General features: G+C 42.0%; 1 protein-coding gene across 1 annotated transcript in view; it reads left to right on the top strand.

The window, feature by feature from the left end:
• LOC145341162 (zonadhesin-like) overlaps nucleotides 1–25,557 on the top strand; it is a 72,169-nt gene that overhangs the window by 14,662 nt on the left and 31,950 nt on the right. Inside the window, exons 7-12 of the mRNA XM_080186075.1 lie at nucleotides 2,041–2,185; nucleotides 8,200–8,441; nucleotides 12,722–12,886; nucleotides 15,922–16,049; nucleotides 16,907–17,175; nucleotides 19,817–20,025. Coding sequence (XP_080042201.1) covers nucleotides 2,041–2,185; nucleotides 8,200–8,441; nucleotides 12,722–12,886; nucleotides 15,922–16,049; nucleotides 16,907–17,175; nucleotides 19,817–20,025 — 1,158 coding nt within the window. The remainder of the gene's footprint in view (nucleotides 1–2,040; nucleotides 2,186–8,199; nucleotides 8,442–12,721; nucleotides 12,887–15,921; nucleotides 16,050–16,906; nucleotides 17,176–19,816; nucleotides 20,026–25,557) is intronic.

Here is a 25,557-nt window from a genome sequence, read left to right as displayed (position 1 = left end):
ATGCGTAGACCTTTGCCTGGTAACATTATGTAAGCTACTTGGATGAAAGGAAAGCCTATTGAAAATGCACAGCAAATCAATCTGCACCTGAAAGAAATTGACCGGTTAAATAGAATCCTGCTGATTGACCTACCTATTTAAACAGGGTGGGGGGGATGTTGGTGGTGATGGTTGAAGGTTTTGGAATCATCTTCTTCCCTACATCTCTTCAGCCGTCCAAATCATGTTGAAGCATCTCTGTATCTTCCTCCCACTCAATCTTATATCATCTGCAAGTTTGGAGATAATACATTTAGTTCCCTCACCTAAATTTTTAATATATAATATGAACAGTTGGGGGTCCTAGCACAGATCCCTGCGGTACCCAACTAGTCATTGTCTACCAATCAGAAACGGACCCACTTTTTCACCTCTTTACTTCCTGTTTGCTAACCAGCTTTCAATCCATCTCAGGACAGTACCTGTAATTCTATGTGCTTTAACATTACATAGTAATCATCTGCTATGTGAGATATTATTGAAAGCCTTTTGAAAGTCTAAATAAACCACATCCACCAGTTCTCCCTGGTCAACTCTACTAATTTCATCCTCAAAGAATTCCAATAGATTTGTCAAGCATGATTTCCCTTTCACATAATCGACTTTGTCTGATTATACCACTACTTTCCAAGTGCTGAGTTATGAAATCCTTGACAATGGAATCTAGCAAGCTCCCTACTACCAATGTTAGGCTCAATTGTCCCTGTTTTCTCCCTACCTCTCTTTCTGAATAGCGGGCTTACATGGATTTGCCCTGCCCTACCCTCCAATCTGTAGGAACCATTCCAGAGTCCAGAGAACTTTGGAAAATGATCACCAATGGATCTACTATTTCTAGGGCAACCTAAGTACTCTGTTATGAGGATTATCAGGTCCTGGAGATATATTTGCCTTCAATCCCATTAATTTCCCCAAAATATTTTTCTACCAAAACAGAATTCCTTTGACTCCCCACTAAAATTTGTGTTTCTCAGAATCTCTTGTATATTATTTATGTCTTCCTTTGTGAAGACAGAAGCAAAGTACAAATTAAGTTCTTCAGCCATTTCTCAGCACTGGATACTGGATGCAGTGCTATGGGCCTTGACAACTTTCTGCCAATAATACTGAAGCAGTCAATGTCCAAATGCAACAATACTTGGTCGTTTTCCAGGCTTGGGCTAACAAGTGGCAAGAAACATTCATGGTATGCAAGTGCCAAACAATGACCATCTCTAACAAGAGAGAATCTAACCATCGGCCCTTGACATTGAATGGCATTACCACTGCAGAATCTCCCATTCTCAACATCCCGGGGGGTACCATTGACCAGGAACTGAAACTAGACTGGCCATACAGATACTATAGCTGCAAGAGCCTGTCAGAAGCTTGGAATCCTGCAGAGAGTAACTTACCTCCTGACTTCCCAAAGCTTGTCCATCATCTACAAGGCTCAAGTTAGGAGTGAAGGAGTACTCTCCACTCGCCTGGATGAGTATAGCTCTAACTGTTCTGAAGAAGCTCAACATCATCCAGGACAAAGCAATCCACTTGATAGGTGCCCCTTCCACAAACATTCACTCCCTCCACCACTGATGAACAGTAACAGAATGTGTACCATCTGAAGCATTGCAGGGACTCATCAAGGCTCCTTAGGCAAACCTTCCAAACCCATTACCACCTAGAAGGATAAGGGCAGCTGATAAATGGGACACCACCCCTTGGAATTCCCCTCCAAGTCACTCACCATTCTGACCTGAAGATGTATTGCTGTTCCTTCACTATTGCTGGATCAAAATCCCGGAAATCCCTCTCTAACAGCACTCCCTACACCTCAGGGCCTACAGTGGTTCAAGAAGGCAGGTCACTACCACTTTCTCGAGGGCAACTAAGGATGGACAATAAATGCTGGCCTAGCCAGCATCAGCACATCCCATAAATGAAAAAAGTCATGGTATAACAATTCAGCTATTTCTCACATTGAAATCATTTTATTTAATAATGTCCTTTTGGTTTTTTCAGCTGAATGAAAACTGGTTCACACATGAGAATTGCACTGAGCGTTGTACATGCTCAGGCAAAAACACCATTACCTGTACAGCTTGGCAATGTGGAGCATTGGAGACATGTGAGAGACATGATGGAGAGCTGGGGTGTCACATGACAGGTTAGTCACCTTACCTCATGAAGAAGTAGCAAAATGGTCTGCCAATGAGCAATGATGTCTTTCGCTCAAAAATGTAGAAGTATAAAGATGTAAAAGTCATTTAGATGTCGGAGCTCCTTTGGTCAAAGTTTGCTATATTTCGAGTTAATAACTTGTGTCCCCTCTGATACAATTTGTGTAGAAATATATCACCTAACGGTTACTTAATTTGCATATCAGGTCCCACATTCAATCACAATTCTGAGGTAACTAATATCAGTTGAGGCAGCAGTAAGAGATGTTACAACTTGTTTCAAGACCCATGTCCTCGGCAGAGTAATCAGCCATGCTTCTGATAGGAGTGACTCCTGCTACAAACTGCACTGCATAATGGACAGATTCAACAACTACCACCTACATTTATACTGCACATTTAAAGTAATTTAGTGTCTCAAAGTGCATCATGGGAACATTATAAAGCAAAAATGTGGTGCTACATTATTGGGCAGTGTCTTAAAGGAACAAAGTGAGGTAGAGAGGTGAAATGATTTAGGGAGGTAATTCCAGATTTTTGGATCTGGGCACTTGTAGGCATGAAGACCAATAGTGGAAAAATTAAAATCAGGCATGCTCAAGAGGCCATTCATGAGAACAAATATCCTGGAGGGTTTGTGGGACTGGAAGGAATTCCAGAATTAGGGAGGGGTAAACCCGTGGAAGGGCTTGAAAGCAAGGATGAGAATTTTAAAATTGAGGCTTTGCTTAACTGTAAGGTTAAGTGGTTGAAAGCATTCTCAGGTTAAATTCTTTGAGGAGGTAACTAAGCGTGTAGACGAAGGGAGAGCAGTTGATGTTGTATGCATGGATTTTAGTAAGGCATTTGATAAGGTTCCCCATGGTAGGCTCATGAAGAAAATAAGGAGATATGGGATAGAAGGAAGTTTGGCTGATTGGATAAGTAACTGACTGTCTCATAGAAGACAGAGGGTGGTGGCGGAGAGAAAATTTTCAGACTGGAGGCCAGTTACCAGCAGTGTACAGAGATCAATGCTGGGTCCTCTGCTATTTGTAGCTTTTATCAACGACTTGGAAGAGGGGGCTGAAGGGTGGGTTAGTAAATTTGCTGATGACACCAAGATTGGTGGAGTGGTGGAGGGCTCTTGTAGGCTGCAAAGAGACGTTAATAGGATGCAGAGCTGGGCAGAAAAGTGGCAGATGGAGTTTAACCCTGATAAGTGCAAGGTAATTCATATTGACACAACAAACTTGAATGCAGGTTGCAGGGTCAATGGCAGGATTCTGAGGAATGTGGAGGAACAGAGAGATCTTGGGGTTCATATCCATGGATCTCTGAAGGCTGCCACTCAAGTGGATAGAGCCATGAAGAAGGCTTATAGTGTGTTAGCATTTATTAACTGGGGGTTTGAGTTTAAGAGTCATGGGGTTATGCTGCAACTATACAGGATCTTAGTGAGACCACATTTGGAATATTGTGTGTAGTTCTGGTCACCTCATATAAGAAGGATGTGGAGGCATTGGAAAGGGTGCAGAGGAGATTTACCAAGATGCTGCCTAGTTTGGAGGGTAAGTCTTATGAGGAAAGGTTGAGGGAGCTGGGGCTTTTCTCTTCAGAGTGGAGGAGGATGAGAGGCGACTTAATAGAGGTTTATAAGATGATGAGGGGGATAGATAGAGTGGATGTGCAGAAACTATTTCCTCGGGTGGATGTAGCTGTTACTAGGGGACATAAATATAAGGTTCAAAGAGATATAGGAGGGATGTCCGAGGTAGATTCTTCACTCAGAGTGGTTGGGGTGTGGAATGCACTGCCTGCTATGATAGTGGAGTCGGACACTTTAGGAACTTTCAAGCAATTATTGGATAGACACGTGGAATGCACCAGAATGATAAGAAGTGGGATAGCTTGATCTTGGGTTTGGACATAGCTCAGCACAACATCTAGGGTCAAAGGGCCTGTACTGTGCTGTACTGTTCTGCGTTCTATGTTCTATAACACCAAGTTCACAAACAGTGTGGCTTAGCCTCTGACAGTCATCAGAAAGAGGAATGGAGTCAGTGACTAGAGAATGGAGTTTGAAACAGGGACCTAAAGCAATGTTTTCAGATTTCCCAGTATTTAATTGGAGAAAATTACTGGTCTGCACTGTCATTCATATATGTAGAAATTTAGCAACAGTGGTGAAGGAGAGGTGTGGGTGAAGTGGAGCTGGATGTCATCAGTGTTCATATGAAAATCAACACTGTGCTCTTGGATGATATCACTGCAAGATGCACTGCATGTAGATGAGAAATAGCAAGAGGCCATGGATTGACCCTTGGGCACCAGAGGTTATGATGTGGAGATGCTGGCATTGGACTGGGGTAAACATAGTAAGAAGTCTCACAACACCAGGTTAAAGTCCAACCAGTTTATTTGATAGTAAACCCACAAGCTTTCGGAAACGCTGTTCCTTTGTCAGGTGCGTGGAAAGCTCTGACCAGAGAAGGACATATAAAGGCACACACAGTTTACAGAATACTGATTAGAATGTGAGTCTTTACAGCTAACCTGCTATTCAAGTCTTAAACATGCAGACATTGTGAGTGGAGATAGCATTAAGCATAGATTAAAGAGATGTGTATTGTCTCCAGACAGGACAGTAAGTGAGATGTTGAAAGTTCAGGCAAGTCATGGGGGTTACAGATATGGCAATATGAACCCAAGATCCCGGTTGAGGCCGTCCTCATGTGTGCGGAACTTGGCTATCAATCTCTGCTTAGCCAATCTGCGCTGTCATGTGTCATGAAGGCTGCCTTGGAGAACGCTTACCCGAAGATCAGAGGCTGAATGCCCGTGACCACTGAAGTGGTCGCCAACAGGAAGGGAGCAGTCTTGCCTGGTGATTGTCAAGCAATGTTCATTCATCCATTGTCGTAGCATCTGCATTGTCTCCCCAGTGTACCATGCTTCGGGACATCCTTTCCTGCAGCGTATTAGGTAGACAACGTTGGGCGAGTTGCAAGAGTGTGTGCCGTGTACCTGGTAGATGGTGTTCTCACGTGAGATGATGTCATCCATGTTGATGATCCAGCATGTCTTGCAGAGATTGCTGTGGCAGGGTTGTGTGGTGTTGTGGTCACTGTTCTGAAGGCTGGGTAGTTTGCTGCGAACAATGGTATGTTTGAGTTTGTGCGGTTGTTTGAAGGCAAGAAGTGGGGCTGTGGGGATGGCTTTGGCGAGATGTTCATCTTCATCAATGATATGTTGAAGACTCTGGAGAAGGTGTCGTAGCTTCTCCGCTCTGGGGAAGTACTTGACGATGAAGGGTACTCTGTCCACTGGGTCCCGTGTTTGTCTTCTGAGGAGGTCGGTGCAGTTTTTCGCTGTGACTTGAATAGCAGGTTAGCTGTAAAGACTTGCATTCTAATCAGTATTCTGTAAACTGTGTGTGCCTTTATACGCCCTTCTCTGATCAGAACGTTCCACGCACCTGACGAAGGAACAGTGTTTCCGAAAGCTTGTGGGTTTACTATCAAATAAACTGATTGGACTTTAACCTGGTGTTGTGAGACTTCTTACTGGGGACACTAGAGGTAACAGAGCAAGCAGAGAAACTATCATTAGTAATACCCTGACTTTAGGTAGAATGGAACCAGGTGAGTACAGCCCACTCAGCTGGACAAGCTGTGTGGTGTTCCAATATTCTTCCCCAGTTTTCCACATCACAGTCATGACTAACACTTTAGAACATAGAACATTACAGCGCAGAACAGGCCCTTCGGCCCACGATGTTGCGCCGACCAGTTACAAAACAATGACCCACTAACCTAAACCAATCCCTTCTCGTCCATAAACCTATCCACAGATCTCTTAAACGCCCCCAAACTAGGCACATTTACAACTGCAGCAGGCAGGGCATTCCAATCCCTCACCACCCTCTGGGTAAAGAACCTACCCCTGACATCCGTCCTATAACTACCACCCCTTAATTTAAAGCCATGCCCCCTCGTGCTAGATTTCTCCATCAGAGGAAAAAGGCTATCACTATCCACCCTATCTAAACCTCTAATCATCTTATATGTTTCAATAAGATCCCCTCTTAGCCGCCTTCTTTCCAGCGAAAACAACCCCAAATCCCTCAGCCTCTCCTCATAGGACCTCCCCTCCATACCAGGCAACATCCTGGTAAACCTCCTCTGCACCCTCTCCAAAGCCTCCACATCCTTCCTATAATGTGGGGACCAGAACTGCACACAGTACTCCAAGTGCGGCCGCACCAGAGTTGTGTACAGTTGCAACATGACGCTGCGACTCCTAAATTCAATCCCCCTACCAATAAACGCCAAGACACCGTATGCTTTCTTAACAACCTTATCTACTTGACTCCCAACTTTCAGGGATCTATGTACACATACACCTAGATCCCTCTGCTCATCCACACTGTTCAAAGTCCTCCCGTTAGCCCTATACTCGACACATCTGTTATTCCTACCAAAGTGAATTACCTCACACTTCTCCGCATTAAACTCCATCCGCCACCTCTCGGCCCAGCTCTGCAACCTGTCTAAGTCTTCCTGCAAACTATGACACCCTTCATCACTATCTACCACACCTCCGACTTTGGTGTCATCAGCAAACTTACTAATCCACCCAACTATACCCTCATCCAGATCATTAATAAAAATTACAAACAGCAGTGGCCCCAAAACAGATCCCTGAGGCACACCACTCGAAACCGAACTCCATGATGAATATTTACCATCAACCACCACCCTCTGTCTCCTATCCGCTAGCCAATTCCTGATCCAATTCCCTAGATCACCCCCAATCCCATACATCTGCATTTTCTGCAGAAGCCTACCATGGTGAACCTTATCAAACGCCTTACTAAAATCCATATACACCACGTCCACTGCCTTACCCCCATCCACCTCTTTGGTCACTTTCTCAAAAAACTCAATAAGGTTAGTAAGGCACGACCTACCCGCCACAAAACCATGCTGACTATCTCCAATCAATTCTTTACTCTCCAAATAACTATAAATCCTATCCCGAATAATTTTTTCTAAAACCTTGCCCACAACAGAAGTGAGACTCACCGGTCTATAATTCCCGGGGAAGTCTCTGTTCCCCTTCTTAAACAATGGGACAACATTCGCTAACCTCCAATCTTCCGGTACTATACCAGAGGCCAACGACGACCTGAAGATCAGAGCCAGAGGCTCTGCAATCACTTCTCTTGCCTCCCAGAGAATCCTGGGGTAAATCCCATCCGGACCAGGGGACTTATCTATTTTCAGACCCTCCAGAATATCTAGCACATCCTCCTCATCAACTGCAACACTGTCAATTCTACTCCCCTGCAATCCAGTGTCCTCCTCAGCTATATCCATGTCCCCCTGCGTGAACACCGAAGAGAAATATTGGTTCAATGCCTCTCCAATCTCCTCCGGTTCCACACATAACTTCCCTCTGCTATCTATAACTGGCCCTAATCTTGCCCTAACCAACCTTCTGTTCTTAACATACCTATAGAACGCCTTAGGATTCTCCTTAACCCTATCAGCCAAAGTCTTCTCATGTCCTCTTTTAGCCCTTCTTAGCTCACTCTTCAACTCCCTCCTAGTGCTACTTCATTGGCTACTTTAGTGCTACTTCATTGGCTGTGAAACACAGTGGAACATCCTCAGCATAGCAAGTGTGAATGTTTGAATATTAACCTAGAGCAGAAGCCAGCTTGGCTGTGATAACCTTCAATAATTGAATTTCCTTTTGACAGTCAGTGTCAAACATTGAAGACAGGCTGCTCAGAGTATTGGCATCCATAGAAGAGCATGGGTCAGGAAATTCAGGAAAGCAAAGAATTAGAGGGGATGTGAACTTCCACAAACTTGAGGACAAAAATAATGAAGCAGTTCTGAGGGCTATGGTGATAGAAAACCAAAGCCCATTGTGTTATCATGTACTTAGCTTTAATAATTTCTTTCAGTATTAAAACCCAGCATTTCACACTAAAGTTTTATTGTTTATCCAGGAAGTGCCTCTTGCTACGTTGGTGGTGACCCTTACTATTATACCTTCGATAAAATCATGTACAAATTCTCGGGTGCTTGTGCTTATACCCTGGTGAAAGTCTGTGACAACAGCAGTGTGGTTCCTGTCAGCATCACTGCATTGAATGAAAGGCATGGGCAGAGCCTCTCAACTTATTTGAGAGAGATCTACATAGATGTGTATGGTGTATGCCTCACACTGCAGAAGAATAGAAGAATTTTGGTAAGATCCTAGCAGTGAAATGTAAAAGATTGCAAAAGATTTCATTTGTATCAACCTTCAACTTTTTTTTGTGTTCTTTGCTCGTCAAGTGAAGAGTTCTGGTGGGAATGAATGAATGTTGTGAATAAGAACATAAGAACACAAGAAATAGGAGCAGGAGTAGGCCATCTAGCCCTTCGAGCCTGCCCCGCCATTCAACAAGATCATGGCTGATCTGAAGTGGCTCAGTTCCACTTTCCCGCTTTCTCCCCATATCCCTTAATCCCCGTGCCTACCAAAAACCTATCTACCCGCATCTTAAATATATTTAGCGAGGAAGCCTCAACCATTTCAACGGGCAGAGAATTCCAGAGATTCGCCACCCTTTGAGTGAAGAAGTTCCTCCTCAACTCCGTTCTAAACTGCCCCCCTTTATTTTGAGGCTGTGCCCTCTAGTCCTGCTGTCCTTTCTGAGCGGGAAGAACCTCTCCATCTCTATCCTATCCATCCCTTTCATCATCTTATATGTCTCAATGAGATCTCCCCTCATCCTTCTAAACTCTAACGAGTACAAGCCCAGTTTGTTCAGCCTCTCCTCATAGCTCAACCCCCTCAACTCCAGTATCAGCCTAGTGAACCTCCTCTGCACTTCCTCCAAGGCCAAAATATCCATAGAGCACCATAGAATCTACATAGAGCACCCAGTATTATAACTGGGGCCAGAAGGTAATGTTCTGGATTCTGCTGTGGTAATAATAGTAAAACTGCCCTTATAACCATGAATTGATGAAAGCTTCCACTCTAATGTTGTTTGATTCATAGAATCATACAGTGCAGAAGAGGCCCTTCAGCCCATCAAGTATGCACCAACATTTGAACTCCCACCTAATCCCGTCTGCCAGCACTTGGCCCATAGCCCTGGCTTTGTTTCATTTTAAAATCCTGGTAAAAGTTACAGAATACTACATTCAATATTATGTCAAACAAATTCACTCACCGCCCATGAAAAGATAATTTTATCTTTATGGCATGTCCAATTTCTTCTCATTTATTAAAAATTCCACATTTTTAAAAACATATTTCTTTTAAAAAAAACTGTTTAATCAGCTTCTATTTCAATACAGTTTATGCATTTATTTCACTATCTGAAAATTTAAAGATGAAAGGCTTTTAAGCACTTTTACTGTGTTTGAATACTTCACGTACCAACCGACTCAAGGACAGCATCTTCCCTGCTGCTGTCAGACTTTTGAATGGACTTGCCTTGCATTAAGTAGATCTTTCGCTACACCCTAGCTATGACTGTAACACTACATTCTGCACTCTCTCCTTTCCTTCTCTATGAACAATGCTTTTCACTGTATGTTAATAATGTGACAATAATAAATCAAATCAGATCAATATGACTGGCTGCCTTTTTGCTGACATCACTGCTGCATGCGAAGACATCCCATTTTGCACCAGACTTACACTGCCAGGGAGGAAGGAAATCCCTGCCACTGAGAACACGAGATCTTTGTGGGATGCTTTCTTTGAGGTCGTCTGTGGGCATCATTGCTTTGCTGCTGGCCACCAAACCCAGGTCACCTGTATTTGGGGTCACCATTGCAGATGTCAGAGCAACTTTCTTGAAGGCCAACGCATGGAAAGCAACTCCCCGGATGGGATACCCGGACGTGCACTCAGATCCTACGCAGATCAGCTGGCGGAAGTATTCGCAAACATCTTCAATCTCTCTTTACACCAATCTGAGGTCCCTATCTGCTTCAAGAAGATGACCATCATCCTGGTACCTAAGAAAAACCAACGTGCCTTAATGATTATTGGCCGGTGGCTCTGACATCCATCATTATGAAGTGCTTCGAAAGGTTAGTCATGGCACGAATCAATTCCAGCCACCCGGACTACCTGGATCCACTACAGTTTGCTTACCGCCGTAACAGGTCCACAGCAGACGCCTTCTCCCTGGTACTGCACTCAACGCTGGAACACCTAGATAACAAGGAGACCTATGTCAGACTCCTATTTATTGACTACAGCTCAACCTTCAACACTATTATTCCCATGAAACTCATTTCCAAACTCCGTGGCCTGGGCATTGGCACCTCCCTCTGAAACTGGATCCTGAACTTCCTAACTCACAGATCACAATCAGTAAGGATAGGCAACAACACTTCCTCCGCAATCATCCTCAACACCGGTGTCCCACAAGGCTGTATTTTCAACCCTCTACTATACTCCTTGTACACCTATGACTGTGCAGCCAAATTCCCCTCCAATTCGATTTTCAAGTTTGCTGATGACACCACCATAGTGGGTCAGATCTCAAACAATGACAAGACAGAGTACAGGAATGAGGTAGAGAATCTGGTGAACTGGTGTGGCAACAATAATCTCTCCCTCAATGTCAACAAAATGAAGGAGATTGTCATCAGCTTCAGGAAGTGTACATGTCCCTGTCTACGTCAGTGGGGATGAAGTAGAAAGGGTCGAGAGCTTCAAGTTTTTAGGTGACCAGATCACCAACAACCTGTCCTGGTCCTCCCGTGCCGACACTATAGTTAAGAAAGCCCATCAACACCTCTACTTTCTCAGAAGACTAAGGAAATTTGGCATGTCAGTTAAGACTCTCACCAACTTTTACAGATGCACCATAGAAAGCATTCTTTCTGGTTGTATCACAGCTTGGTATGGCTCCTGCTCTGCCCAAGACCACAAGAAAATATAAAAGGTCGTGAATGTAGCCAAATCCATCACGCAAACCAGCCTCCCATCCATTGTCGGCAAAGCAGCCAGCATAATTAAGGACACCACGCACCCTGGACATTCTCTCTTCCATCTTCTTCCTTTGGGAAAAAGATACAAAAGTCTGAGGTTGCGTACCAACCGACTCAAGAACAGCTTCTTCCCTGCTGCTGTCAGGCTTTTGAATGGACTTATCTTGCATTAAGTTGATCTTTCTCTACACCCTAGCTCTGACTATAACACTACATTCTGCACATATAGAGGACCTTCTCTATGAACGGTATGTTTTGCCTGTATAGCAGGCAAGAAATAATACTTTTCACTGTATATTAATACATGTGACAATATTAAATCAAATCAGATCAAATCAAGTCAGTGTTTGGCACAATTAAATGGTGAGTATCCCCCAGCAGAGTATTTCAGTGTTAAAACCTCAGAAGAGCAACCATAATGCAGCAGGGAAATATTTTCAGTGCCTCAAACATGATGCCTGAGACTGCAAATCAGCATCAATCAATTAATCAAGAAATTTCTGGTTTTTGCCTCAATGCTCCATATAATTCATTGGTCAATACGCTATAACACATTTAGCTGGGTGCTGAAGAGGAGGCATAGCTCAAGGTGATCTCCTGGGAATGTACCTTCAGGTAACATATCATGATTGGAAACTGACTGGAAAATTGGCAGGCACATAGGATCATAGAATGGTTACAGCACACAAGGCCATTCAGCCCATTGTGTCCCTGCTGGCTCTCTGTAAGAACTACTGAGCTTGTCCCAGTCGCCCCAAGACTTTTTCCATCAGCCTGCGTTTTTTTATTTACAGATAATTATCCAATTCCCTTTTGAAAACCACCATTGTATCTGGCTTCACCACACTCTCAGGCAGTGAATTCCAAAGCTTAACCACACAGTATGTTAAACAGTTTTCCCTCATGTCACATATTACTTCATGGTTGTCTGCATTAAATTTCATCTGCCATTTGTCTAGCATGTCTCTGTTCCCTTGATATCCATCATTGTCCTCCTTACAGTTCACAATGCTTCCAAATTTTGTGAAAATAACTAAAGCTCACTATGAGTATTAATGGTGGAGAAATTTTTCTCTCTACCGTATGTATAATGAAATTTTAAATTAATTGGAGTAGATTTTTAACTTGCAATCGAGCATAAAACTGATATTGTGGATGAATTGCCTGTTACAGAAACTACACAAATTAAGTACAGTAAGAAGCCTCACAACATCAGGTTTAAATCCACCAGGTTATATCAATTAAGTATGAGGAAATGAGCATGGAGCAGTTCCTGTGCCAGGTGAGCAATCCACAACATTAGAAGCAGGGTGGAAACTCATTTTTCAGAAACTGATTTGAGAACTTACACAGAGAAAACATTCCCTTCTCCATCTTACCCCTGCACTCTTAGTTGATGTTAGTTTTCTTCCCTCAATAGTCTAAGGTAACATTTAGTTTTTAGTGCTGAAGAATTACTCTGTTTCATCGTCATTTTGCTCCAGTTGATTGTGTCTGTCTGATACAAAGTGTCTTACTTTTCAGTTGGATGGAGAAAGGACTCGCATGCCAATCCAGGGTCGTTTGAGAGGCATTAATGTTTTAACAAATGGCATCTATACAATCGTCGAGACAGATTTTGGAATGTCAGTGAAATATGATGGCAATCACAATCTAAAGATCAATTTGCCAAACTCGTATCATTCAAAGGTAAGCAGACAAACACATTAATTCCCTGATTAACCAAAATGTCATGTAGATATTGGAACACAAGCCACCTAATGCCCCAAAAGAACTGTGAACCTGTAATCAAACCACAGTGACTCACAGGATGGTGTTCATGCTTGTTATTAAAATTAATAATTTATTTTCAGTGAATAATGTATGGCTATTTTAATATAAACTAAATCCAGATCAATATTTTCCTCATAGTTTAAATCATTTAAAAAATAGATGTGTGAGGAATATGCTTTTCGGTGAAATGTCTGAGTAAATAATGTTGGATGTGATTTCATTCTGCTGTAAAAGCATTGGGATTAAATTAAAAACAACAACACAGAGATAGCCTGTTAAAAACTTCTTGAACGCTTGTTAACGCTACAAACAGACACAGGTCAAAGAACAAAGAACAACACAGCACGGGAAACAGGCCCTTCGGCCCAACGAGCCCGCGCCGCCGTCCCAGTGTCTCAATGTCAACTTTGAAGAATTTTTTAAAAATTATCTGTCGTATCCACAAAAGGAGGGAAAAAGTAGAGCGCAGTTACCACTTTTTCTATCTTTTTGATAGCCAGTAAATGAAACAGATAGAGATTTGATTTGATTTGATTTATTATTGTCACGTGTTAGTATACAGTGAGAAGTACTGTTTCTTGCACGCCAAACAGATAAACTATACATTGAGAAGGAAAGGAGAGGATGCAGAATGTAATGTTTCAGTCATAGCTAGGATGTAGCGAAAGATCAACTTAATGCAAGGTAGGTCCGTTCAAAGTCTGAAGACAGCAGGGAAGAAGCTGTTCTTGAGTCGGTTGCTATGTGACCTAGACTTTTGCAACTTTTTCTTTGTGGAAGAAGGCGGAAGAGAGTACAAAAAGAACAAAGAACAAAGAACAAAGAACAACACAGCACGGGAAACAGGCCCTTCGGCCCAACGAGCCCGCGCCGCCGTCCTACTATCTCAGTGACCTATTCATGATTTTAGTCTACGCCTAACGTGCGAGGATCAGGGAGGTCCAATTTAGGGACAATTTTAGTACCCAATCAATCAGCCTAAAAGTAGTCCCAGGATGCGTGATGTCCTTGATTATGCTGGTTGCTTTTCCAAGGCAGTGGGAAGTATAGACGGAGTAAATGGAGAGGAGGCTGGTTTGCATGATGGGCTGGGCTTTGTTCACAATTCTTTGTAGTTTTTTGCCATCTTGGACAGAGCAGGAGCCATTCCAAGCTGTGATACATTTGGAAAGGATGCTTTCTATAAAAGTTGGTGAGACAAGCCAAATTTCCTTAGTCGCCTGAGAAAGTAGAGGTGTTGGTGGGCTTTCTTAACTATAGCATCAATGGATCAGGACAGGTTGTTCGTGATCTGGTTATCTAGAAAGAAGAGAACAGAGAAAGCTATGAGTGATTTAGTGATGGGACTCAAGAGCCCACATGTATACTCGGCTCAAAACTTCCAGCCCCTGTTGGATCTAATTTCTCCACTAGCCTATTTAGCACAAACACCAGAGCAGTGTTGACTCCTGATCAGTCACGGATTAGCTCCTCTGAGCTAGGGGAGTAGTAAGGTTCAGTCAATTAGCCTAGCAGCCCTAAGTGTGGGAAGGTAATTATTAACGAGTGATCTCTCTGTTAATCACTAATAGCTGTTGTTATAAAGTGAGTGTGTACCAGAGGAGATGGGATTCAGCTTGATGGCCTACAGCATTGAAAGATCTGATTATTTTCATTGTAGTCTTAAACATCTGGCCATAAACAGTTACATGAGGTTACAAAGGGTAGTTAATGCAGTATGAATTGGCACTTTTAGCAGGGAAACCTAGAGGGACAACCTGCAAAATCTGAAGCGTGGTGGGTAATAAATGTTTTTTTTGCAGTACCAAATTCACTGTGAGCCAATTTGTGATATAAATCTTACACCTCGGTGTATTTTAAGTATACAATAATCCTTTGAAGCTCATATAATATCTGTAAACAGAGACCAGAATACAAAGTAAGGAGCATTTTGCGTCTGTTTAAAATATTTTGGTAGCAGATGCACCTCTGATGATTTTCCAAAGAGAGGCCTGTTTACTATACATTGAATGGGATTTTCCAGCCCTTCCCATTGGTAGGATCTTCTGCACACACCCCCCAACGTGCCGCTGCACGCCCCCCCCCCAGAGCTTACCCTAACTCCACTGCAGTGTGTTCCCCGGCAGCAGGATGAGAGGACAAACCACACAGATGGACATTGGAAGATCCCACGAAGGTCAATGGCAAGCTCCAAAAGATTAAAATGCACAAAAAATTAACCTAAGTGGAAAATTTATATCACAAATTGGTTTACAGTGAACTTGGGTACTGGAAAAAAAGTATTTTGTTTATAAAAATAGATGATGCACACTGCTGACACTGTTTTTCAGTGGTGAAGAGAGTGAATGTTTGTAGTTAGCACTTCTGCCTCACAGTGCCAGGGACAAGGGTTCAATTCCAGTCTTGGGTGACTGTGTGGAGTTTGCACATTCTCCCCATCTCTGGGTTTCCTCTGGGTGCTCCGGTTTTCTCCCACAGTCCAAAGATGCCCGGGTTAGGTTGATTTACCATGCTAAATTGCTGCTTAGTGTCAGGGAGATTAGCAGGATAAATACATGGGATTACGGGGTTAGGGCCTGGGTGGGATTGTTGTTGGTGCAGGCTCGACGGGTCAAGTAGCCTTCTTCTGCACTGTAGGGATTCTTTGAATCGACGAAAGGATGCCAATCAAGCAGACTGCTTTGTCTTGGATAGTGTCAAGTTTCTTGGGTGTCATTGAATATCTGACTATTGGTTTCTGCAGCCATTTCCCAGCATCTCGGAACTGACAATTTCCCAACATATCAAATTGGAAAATTTGACTTAATCTTCCTAACATTAGTTTACTGTTGACATGAACAAGAATTTTAAAAATTCAGTGTTCTTAGGTTTTTTATGTTACAATATGACCTTATCTAATGTAACCTATTCCTTGTTATCACTTTTGGGAATCTATCCATCTATTACTATAGGTGTGTGGTATGTGTGGTAATTACAATGGCCTTAAAGCTGATGAATTACAAATGCCTAATGGAATCATTGCACCTGATGCGACTCACTTTGGAAACAGTTGGAAGTCAGAGGAATACAGCAATGTAGGGTAAGATTTAAACTTGCATATATCACAAAGATAAACAAAAGTACTCTTTCTTCATTCATTACACATAGTGAATAATTTAAAACTGGAAGTGGAGACAAGGCATCATCGTAGAGACAGAAGTAAGTATGTACCAAATCCTGGGTAAAGGATGGCCATTGAATTGAAGCTTTCCAACATACATAATGCTAAAAATTATAATTGACACATTACCATACAAATGCTTATTTCACACTTCTCTCTGCTATAAATAGAGAAAGGAGCATGTTAATTGATATCAACATATTCATTGTGTTTGAGTTATCACAAGCATTACTTATTTAGACCATAGAACATAGAACAGTACAGCACAGTACAGGCCCTTTGGTTCTCAATGTTGTGCCGAGCTATGCCTAAACTCAAGATTAAGACATCCCACTCCCTATAATTCTGGTGTGCTCCATGTGCCTATCCAATAACCACTTGAAAGTTCCTAAAGTGTCTAACTCCAGTATCACAGCAGACAGTGTATTCCACACCCCAACCACTCTCTGAGTGAAGAATCTACCTCAGACGTTCCACCTATATCTCCCACCATGAACCTTATAGTTATGTCCTGTAGTAACAGCTACATCCACCAGAGGAAATGGTCTCTGCACGCCCAATCTATCTATCCCCCTCATAATCTTATAAACCTCTATTAAGTCGCCTCTCATCCTCCTCCGCTCTAAAGAGAAAAACCGCAGCTGCCTCAATCTTTCCTCAGACTGGCAGACTGTTGTAATAGCCTTTTAAAGACATGCCATTTGGAGCCATGCAATTAAAGAAAAGAGTTAGAATGTTTGAAGTATAATAAAATCTGTGCTGTCTGTTTTTACTAGCTGTCAACTGGACAACAGAAAACAAGTGGATTCGTTTTGCACCCCAGGAGAGAAACTGATCATTGAGTCCCAGTGCCAGGAGCTGATGTATGAAAAGTACAAATCTTGTCATCACTTTATTAACCCGGATTTCTTCATCAAGAACTGTATACAGGACATGTGCAAGTTTAATGGCGTGATTCCAACACTCTGTGATAACATCCAAAACTATGTTGATGCTTGTAAGGAAGAGGGAGTAGAAATTAAATGGAGGAACAGTACATTCTGCCGTAAGTTGATTGTATATATTATGATTATGTTATTTGCAGAAGAGAGATTAAGTTAATGAAAGTTAAATAACTCACACACACATATGTATACCAATATTCAAATATATGGCGCAATGTAGCATTGTCACAATGTGATACATGAACAAGACACTCAATGGAGAGGCACATATTCTGCAAAATTAAAAGAACAGGGGGCCTGAAAATACACAATGTTTTTGGCCTGTACTCACTGCAACTTTAGTGGGAGCTAGTACATCACTAGGACCAAAGACACATGCAAGATCACAGACAAGCATCAAGCTATCTGCAACAGCCTACTGTAGCCACACCTCCAAATACATCAAAATAGTCATCAGTGCCAAACATGAAGGGACTCCCAAAATTGGAATTCATGTGAACTGGTTCTCAAAAAAACCAGTGTAGGGCTGGTGAAGGTTGACCAGAGGTTAAAAACCCAAAATTGAAGGTCTAGGACAAGATCAAGGCCTGGCCCCTGCAAGCAAGCTTCTAGACCATTATCAGGAAGCTCCCAGTGTGTCAACATTGCCCCCCACTCCCCCACCACAATGTGTGGCCTTTGATACAAGATGTCTGGTGTAGCAATAGTCCTAGCAATGCAGGTGCATGCTGATGGAATTCAAATCAGATATCTCTTCTCACTCAAAATATTCTAACGGATCAATAGTATAGATCATCATTGGATGTGATTCTGGCATAAGTTCCAAGATCATTGGCATGTGAATTTTCGACAGTTATTTGTGGTAAAGGCTACGGATCCTCAGGTTTAGCAACATGGATACATCTTTCCTCCCAGCATTCTCAACTCCAAGTCAGGACACAATCCAGCTCCAAAAACTGTTATAACATCCAACAGTCATTAGTAGCTGTGCTATAATTAATACATAAAAAGAATTAAGCCCAAGGGTGGTTTGTTGTTTATCAGATTAAGAACAATCTGATAGTTATCAATTCCTCATGTCATCCAGTGCATTCTATGGTGACTCAAAAGACTGTTGCATAAATGACTAAATTTTGTCTGTGATTTCACTTAATGCAATAAGTAAAATCAAATAATTTAGTATACTCCCATAAAGCCAGGTATCTGTAAATCAAATGATGGCAGCATACAGTCCTTCGCTGAAAGGTGTATAAGATGAAGTCTGTAACAATACAATATAAAGTATAAAAATTAAAATTATGCAACTTCCCAAATGTTACTGTTGAAGTAATTATTAAACATTTTTGCAGAAAACTCTGGAGATGTGTGAAAAATCATATAACACTAGGGTTATTTGGTGTACAACAAGTACAGAGAATTAAATACTTCAATGCCGCTGTAGAATCATGCAATACTGCAGTGCAGAAGGCCATTTGGCCCATCAAGTCTGCACTGAACACGTTCCCACTCAGGCCCCATCTCCATAACCCTATCTAATCCCCACTTACCCTATCTAGTCCCCCTGACAGTAAGGGGCAATTTAACATGGCCAATCCACTTAACCCACACATCTTTGGACTGTAGGAAGAAACTGGAGCACCCAGAGAAGAACTAAGCAGACAAGGGAGAATGTGCAAACTCCACACAGACGGTGACCCAAGCTGGGAATTGAACCTGGGTCCCTGACGCTGTGAGGCAGCAGTGTTAAGCACTGTGTCACCGTGCTGTAGGTTTATTCATTGAATAGTTGAGCTAGATGTGAAATCTCCGGTTTAGGTTTCATTTTATGTTAACTTCTTTGCTTTCTACCAGAGTGGTATTAAAAACATTGGAACTGACATCAACTCCCAATGTTTGGCAAGTGAAATTCTTCAGGGTTCATGCTTCTAATCACTACCCAGTAACTGTTGCTCAGAATGCACATGTGTAGATGTTAAGAGGATTGGGTTAAGATATCCTCTGTGGCAGGATGGCCCATAACATTTACATTCCAAGGCTCAACATGAATCATGATCACTTGAGAAAGATGCTGAAACAATTATAGGAACATAGAAAATAGAATGATCCCTTCAGCCCCAAGAGCTACGTTTAATTTCATCTGGAAATCATACAACATTTTGGCACTAACTACATTCTGTGGTAGAGAATTCCACACATTCACCTGTCTCTGGGTGAAGAAATCTCTCCTCACCTCAGCCCTCAAAGGTTTATCCCTTATCCTCAAACTATGACTCCTAGTTTTGGACCAGCTCACCATGGGGAACATTCTTTCAAGTTGGGTCCTAGCAAGCAGCAAATGAATCATTGCCAGCTAGAGAGATACAGGGGGAGAGAATTAGTAAGAAGGAATAAGCAGCAAATTATCTATTAGCCAAAGAATTTTCCATCTGCTAATCTAAACATAGAAATACATCAGGACTAGACATTACTTTCCAATAAGAAGCTATTGCTTGCATTAAGAATACACTGTAAAGAATTTGAAACTATTAAAGTTGAACTCTATTGTCCAAGATTATTCTGAATGGCTGTGCACCTAAAATTGCTTTAGTTGTCTTTCTGCGTGGATCAACTTACAGAAAAAATTATTTGATTTTCTCAAGGATCATTGAAAGTTATTCAATAATTTTTGCCTCAGTTCTTACAGCTGATCTGGCAAATTTAGTTTACTGATTTTATGGAACTGTTTTATATTTGCTTTTGCAGCTCTGTATTGTCCACCAAACAGCTACTACATGAACTGTGCTCCGGCTTGTCCCCCTACATGCAATAATATCTACGCAGAATCCAGCTGTGACAAGCCTTCAGTGTGTATAGAAGGATGTGTATGTGACAACGGTTTTGTACTCAGTGATGACAGTTGCGTTCCAATCAGTGAATGCGGCTGCAGAGACAAAAATGATAATTATCATTGTGTAAGTATGTCAAGAAAAGTCTCAATGAATGTCTTCAGGAAAGACTACAGATTTTGATAGGTGGATTATACATATTCTTTGATAGAAAGTGTCTTGGTTGAATCATAGCACTTTTGCCTTTGTGTCAGAAGGCTGTAGCTTCAATCCCACTCCAGAGATTTGAACATATAAGCCAGGATTCAGCTCTATGGCCTACCACGGTGACCAGTGACGATGGAGAATTTGGCATTTAGCCAAATTTCCATTCACAGTAACGGGACCAGAGAACCCCAGAAGCGGAACAAGGGTGGAGAATCCTGGCCATAATCTAGGTCAATGTTCATTGATGTACTAAGGATCAGCTACACTGTCTGCCTTCTCAGGTGTATGTAAAAGACCCCGTGGTACTATTCAAAGAATAACAGACTGTTTTCTTGCTAATGTTTGACGTTATGGGAAGCATCTGTTCTGAAGAAGCGTCATATTTGACTCAAATGTTAACTCTTGTTTCTCTCTCCACAGACGTTTTACCAGCATTTTCTGTTTTCATCATCACTGAAGTGTTATCTGGTCATTTATCTAATTGCTATTTGTGAGACTTGCAACATGTTCTTTCATTACATGAATGAAAATTGTCACTTTGTAGTACAGAATTAGAGTTGAAAAAAGAGAAGTGTTGTCAAAGCTTTTCATTGTTGGGGCAGCATGGTGGCACCATGGTTAGCACTGCTGCCTCACAGCGCCAGGAACCTGGGTTTGATTCCAGCCTTGGGTCACTCGGGTGTGGAGTTTGCATGTTCTCCCTGTGTATGCGTGGGTTTCTTCCAGGTGCTCCAGTTTCCTCTCACAGTCTGAAAGACGTGCTGGTTAGGTGAATTGGTCATGCTAAATTCTCCCACATTGGAGTGTGGCGACTAGGGGATTTTCACAGTAACTTCATTGCAGTGAGAATGTAAGCCTGCTTGTGACTAATAAATAAACTTTACTTTAACTTTTCTTGCACTCATCAGGACAGATTCAGAAGAATATCAAATCTCAAAAGGAACAACAATTTATATTGCATCAGAAGAGGGTGCTGGTTCTTTCTATTCCTTCTATATTTGATACTGAAAGGATCAGCCACAAGCAAGGAATGTCATTATTCTTCATGGTAACAGAAATAATTGCAATTTAAATGAAACTTCTATGTCTTCTGGCTAAACCCTAAGCACTTCATAGTCAAAGAGCTATTTTTGAAGTGTTGTCCAAATTGTTATGTAGGCTCATGAAGTAACCAATTTGTATACTACAAGGTCCGACTAACAGCAATCAGATGAATAAGCAGATAAGCTACTTTTAATAGTATCCTTGAAATATAAATATTGGTTGAGACACTGGAAGAACTCTGCTACTCTATGAGCAAATAGCACTGTGGAATTTTTGATAGCCACTAAAATTGGCAGACAAAGCCTCAGTTTATCATCTCCTCTGAAAGGCCGAATATCCATTGCTGAACTGGGACTATCGAGCTGATTATATGCTGAAGTCCTGGAATGCAACTTGAATCCATTGCTTTGTGGACAGAATGTTTCTTTTGAGTGGAAGTGGGACTGAAGACAGGAAAGCTGCAAAATTGTCATCAGAGCAGTTTGCTGACATGTTCCTGCTTCTAGGTTATCTGAAAAGTGAATGATTTTGGTGTGGTGGGAGGAGGGGGAATGGCTGGCGGTTACCAGCAAGCAAGTGGCAAGTAGCCAATTAAGGCCCATATAGGACTTAATAAGGGCATAGAGGTGATGTCAACTGAATATTCCAGTTGAATATAATTTCTAGCTGATGCATGGAGACAACTTGCAGGCAGCAGGCCAGGGCCAAAATTCTAAATAGCTTTTTTGCCTTTGTGGCTGCGAAATAGCCATAGCTGCAGCCATTGATTAATATGTGGAGAGATATCCTTTGTCACAAACCATATAGATGGTATCTGCAAGAGCATCACAACTTGAAACACAAGTTCATTGTGGTGTACAGTTTTGTTTTTGGAGTAGTGTTAAGAGTCATGTGAAACCCACAGTGAGAATAACCAGTCCAGTCATCCTGTAACAATTATGAAAGCCTATTTATTAAATTAAAGACAAATACATACAAATATAACTATAACACTCTAAGACAATTAAATATATGAATCATTAAACTGTGTGTTTAGTAATTCATAAATTTAGTTGCCTTAGTGTGTTATAGTTCCAGTTTGTATAGAAATTACCCCTTCTTCCGAAATATATATTTGCGATCCCTAAACTCCTTAAGACATTCCCAAATTAACATCCAAATTAAATAAATCTATAAATCAAATCCAGTTTATAGTTACCACACAAAACAAGGTGGATAATCAAGTCTGGAAAATATCTCCCCCGGTCCAACAAAGATACTCAAAATGCCTTTACAAAGGTTCCTGCACTACATTAACTCTAAGACTTCTTAGATGTTAAAATAGCCTCTCCGGTTCTTAGATATTACAATCCCTCTAGGCTGCAAGATGTTAAACTGGCCTGCCTGCTTCTGCAGGTGCTGGCAATTATATCATGGTTTCTCACTGATTCTCCCCTCTGTGTATTTGAGCTGCCTGCATCTATCACATTCCATGACTCTTGAAATTACTATCTGTATACTTCCACTGATCTCTTAATCATTTAGGTAAGCTGTTTCTGATGATAGCTATCTACACCTGATTCTGTCTGAATGTTTGCTAATCACATTACTGGGAAAAGTTGCACCTCATCATCCCTTTTGATTGCCAGCTACTGCTGCCATTAGGCAGATCTATGATAGCTTCCAAAATAGTGATCTGGCAGCTGTGGCCAGTAGAAATATAAGCTTTATTAAAAGTTCTTCAGAGGGCATCTCCACCTTGAAGGTGCCCTGTCCCTTGTTCTTTCTCCCTCTCTCCTGCAGAAAATAATGGTAGGGTTAGAGGCAACATGGATTTATGAAAGGAAATCATATCTGACAAATCTGTTGGAATACTTTGAGGATGTTACTAACAGGATTGATAAGGGAGAACCAGTGAATGTGGTGAATTTGGATTTTAGTAAGAACAAAGAACAAAGAAAATAACAGCACGGGAACAGGCCTTTCGGCCCTCCACGCCTGCACCAACCATGCTGCCAACTTAACTAAAACGCCCTACCCTTCCGGGGACCATATCTCTCGATTTCCATCCTATCCATGTACTTGTCAAGATGCCCCTTAAAAGTCACTACCATATCTGCTTCCACTACCTTCCCCAGCAGTGAGTTCCAGGCACACTATGTGTGCAAAAAATCTTCCTCATACATCTCCTTTAAAACTTGCCCCTCGCACCTTAAATCTACGCCCCCTAGTAATTGACTCTTCCATCCTGGGAAAAAGTTTCTGACTATCCGCTCTGTCCATGTCTCTCATAATCTTGTAGACTTCTATCAGGTCACTCTTCACCTCCGTTGTTTCAGTGAGAACAAACCAAGTTTTTCCAATCTCCCCTCATAGCTAATGCCCTCCATACCAGACAACATTCTGGTAAATCTCTTCTATACCCTCTCCAAAGCCTCCACATCCTTCTGGTAGTGTCGTGACCAGAATTGAACACTATATTCCAAGTGTGTCCTAACTAAGGTTCTATAAAGCTGCAACATGACTTGCCAATTTTTAAACTCAGTGCCACGGCCGGTGAAGGCAAGCATGCCATATGCCTTCTTGACTACCTTCTCCACTTATATTGCCACTTTCAGTGACCTGTGTACCTGTACACCCAGATCCCTTTGCCTATCAATACTCTTAAAGGTTCTGCCATTTACTGTTTATTTCCTATCTGTATTAGATCTTCTAAAATGTGTTACCTCACATTTGTCTGGATTAAACTCCATCTGCCATAACTCTGCCCAAGTCTCCAACTGATCTATATCCTGCTGTATCCTCTGATGGTCCTCATTGCTATCTGCAAAACCACCAATCTTTGTGTCGTCCGCAAGCTTACTAATCAATCCAGTTACATTTCCTCCAAATCATTTATATGCATTGCAACAGCAAAGGTCCAGCACTGATCTCTGAGGAACACCACTTGTCATAGCCCTCCACAGAGAAAGACACCCTTCCACTGCTACCCTCTATCTTCTATGACCGAGCCAGTTCTGTAGACACCTTGCCAGCTCACCACTGATCCCAGGCAACTTCACCTTCTGCACCAGTCTCCCATGCTGGACCTTGTCAAAGGCCTTACTGAAGTCCATGTAGACAACATCCACTGCCGTACCCTCACCCAATCATCTTCGTCACTTTCTCGAAAAACTTGTCAAGTTCATGAGACACGACCTCTCCTCCACAAAACCATGTTGCCTCTCACTAATATGTCCACTTATTTCCAAGTGGGAATAAATCCTGTCTCAGAGAATCCTCTCCAGTAATTTCCTTACCACTGATGTAAGGCTCACTGGCCTGTAATTACCTGGATTATTCTTGCTACCCTTCTTAAACAAAGGAACAACATTGGCTATTCTCCAGTCCTCTGGGACCTCCCCTGTAGTCATGATGTGGGTATGCCGACGTTGGACTGGTGTAAACACAGTAAAAAGTCTGACAACACCAGGTTTTAGTTCAACCGATTTATTTGATAATAGACTCACAAGCTTTCGGGGTTAGTCCCTTCGTCAGGTGAATGGAGAGTTCTGGCCTCAGACAGAGCATAAACGTGTGATCAGTGCTCCTTCCACTCACATTGTCAGCCACCTCAGGTCTTGAACAGCAGGTTAGGTGTAAAGATTCGCATTCTAATCAGTAATCTCTAAACTGTCTGTGCTTTATATGCTCTGTCTGAGGCCAGAACTGTCCATTCACCTGACGAAGGGACTAACCCCGAAAGCTTGTGAGTCTATTATCAAATAAATCGGTTGGACTAAAACCTGGTGTTGTCAGACTTTTTACTGTGGTTACCTCCCCTGTAGCCAGTGAGGATACAAAGATTTCTCTCAAGGTCCCAGCAATTTTCTCCCTTGCCTCTCTCAGTATTCTGGGGTATATCCCATCAGGCCCTGGAGACTTCTCTAATGTTGTCAAGAACCCCAATACCTCCTTTTTAATCTCAACGTGACTCAAACTATCTACACATCCTATCCCAGACTCATCATCCACCAAGTCCTTCTTTTTGGTGAATACTGACACAAAGTACTCATTTAATATCTTACCCATTTCCTCTGGCTCCACGCATAGATTCTCTTCCTTGTCCTTGATTGATATTGATAAAGTTCTATACCAAACAAAACTAGATCTCATGGGATTGGAGGAAATATACTGAAATGAATTGAGGATTGGTTAATGGATAGAAAACGGGAAGTTGAGGTAAATGGATTATTCTCAAGTCGGCAAGATGGGACTAGTGAGGTATCGCAGGGATCAGTGCTTGGACCCCAGCTATTCACAATCTAGATCAATGATTTGGATTTGGGGATTAAAGGTAGTATTTTCAAGTTTGCTGATGACACAGAACTTGGTGGGAATGTGAATTGTGAGACTAAGGGAGTAGAAAACATGACAGCTGGAATATAA

Source organism: Carcharhinus amblyrhynchos, chromosome 3 (genome assembly GCF_965287045.1).
Source record: "Carcharhinus amblyrhynchos chromosome 3, sCarAmb.v2.hapA, whole genome shotgun sequence".
In the NCBI taxonomy this organism is placed as follows: Eukaryota; Metazoa; Chordata; class Chondrichthyes; order Carcharhiniformes; family Carcharhinidae; genus Carcharhinus; species Carcharhinus amblyrhynchos.
The sequence above is the reverse complement of the archived record's forward strand: the minus strand, read 5'-3'. Positions and strand labels throughout refer to the sequence as shown.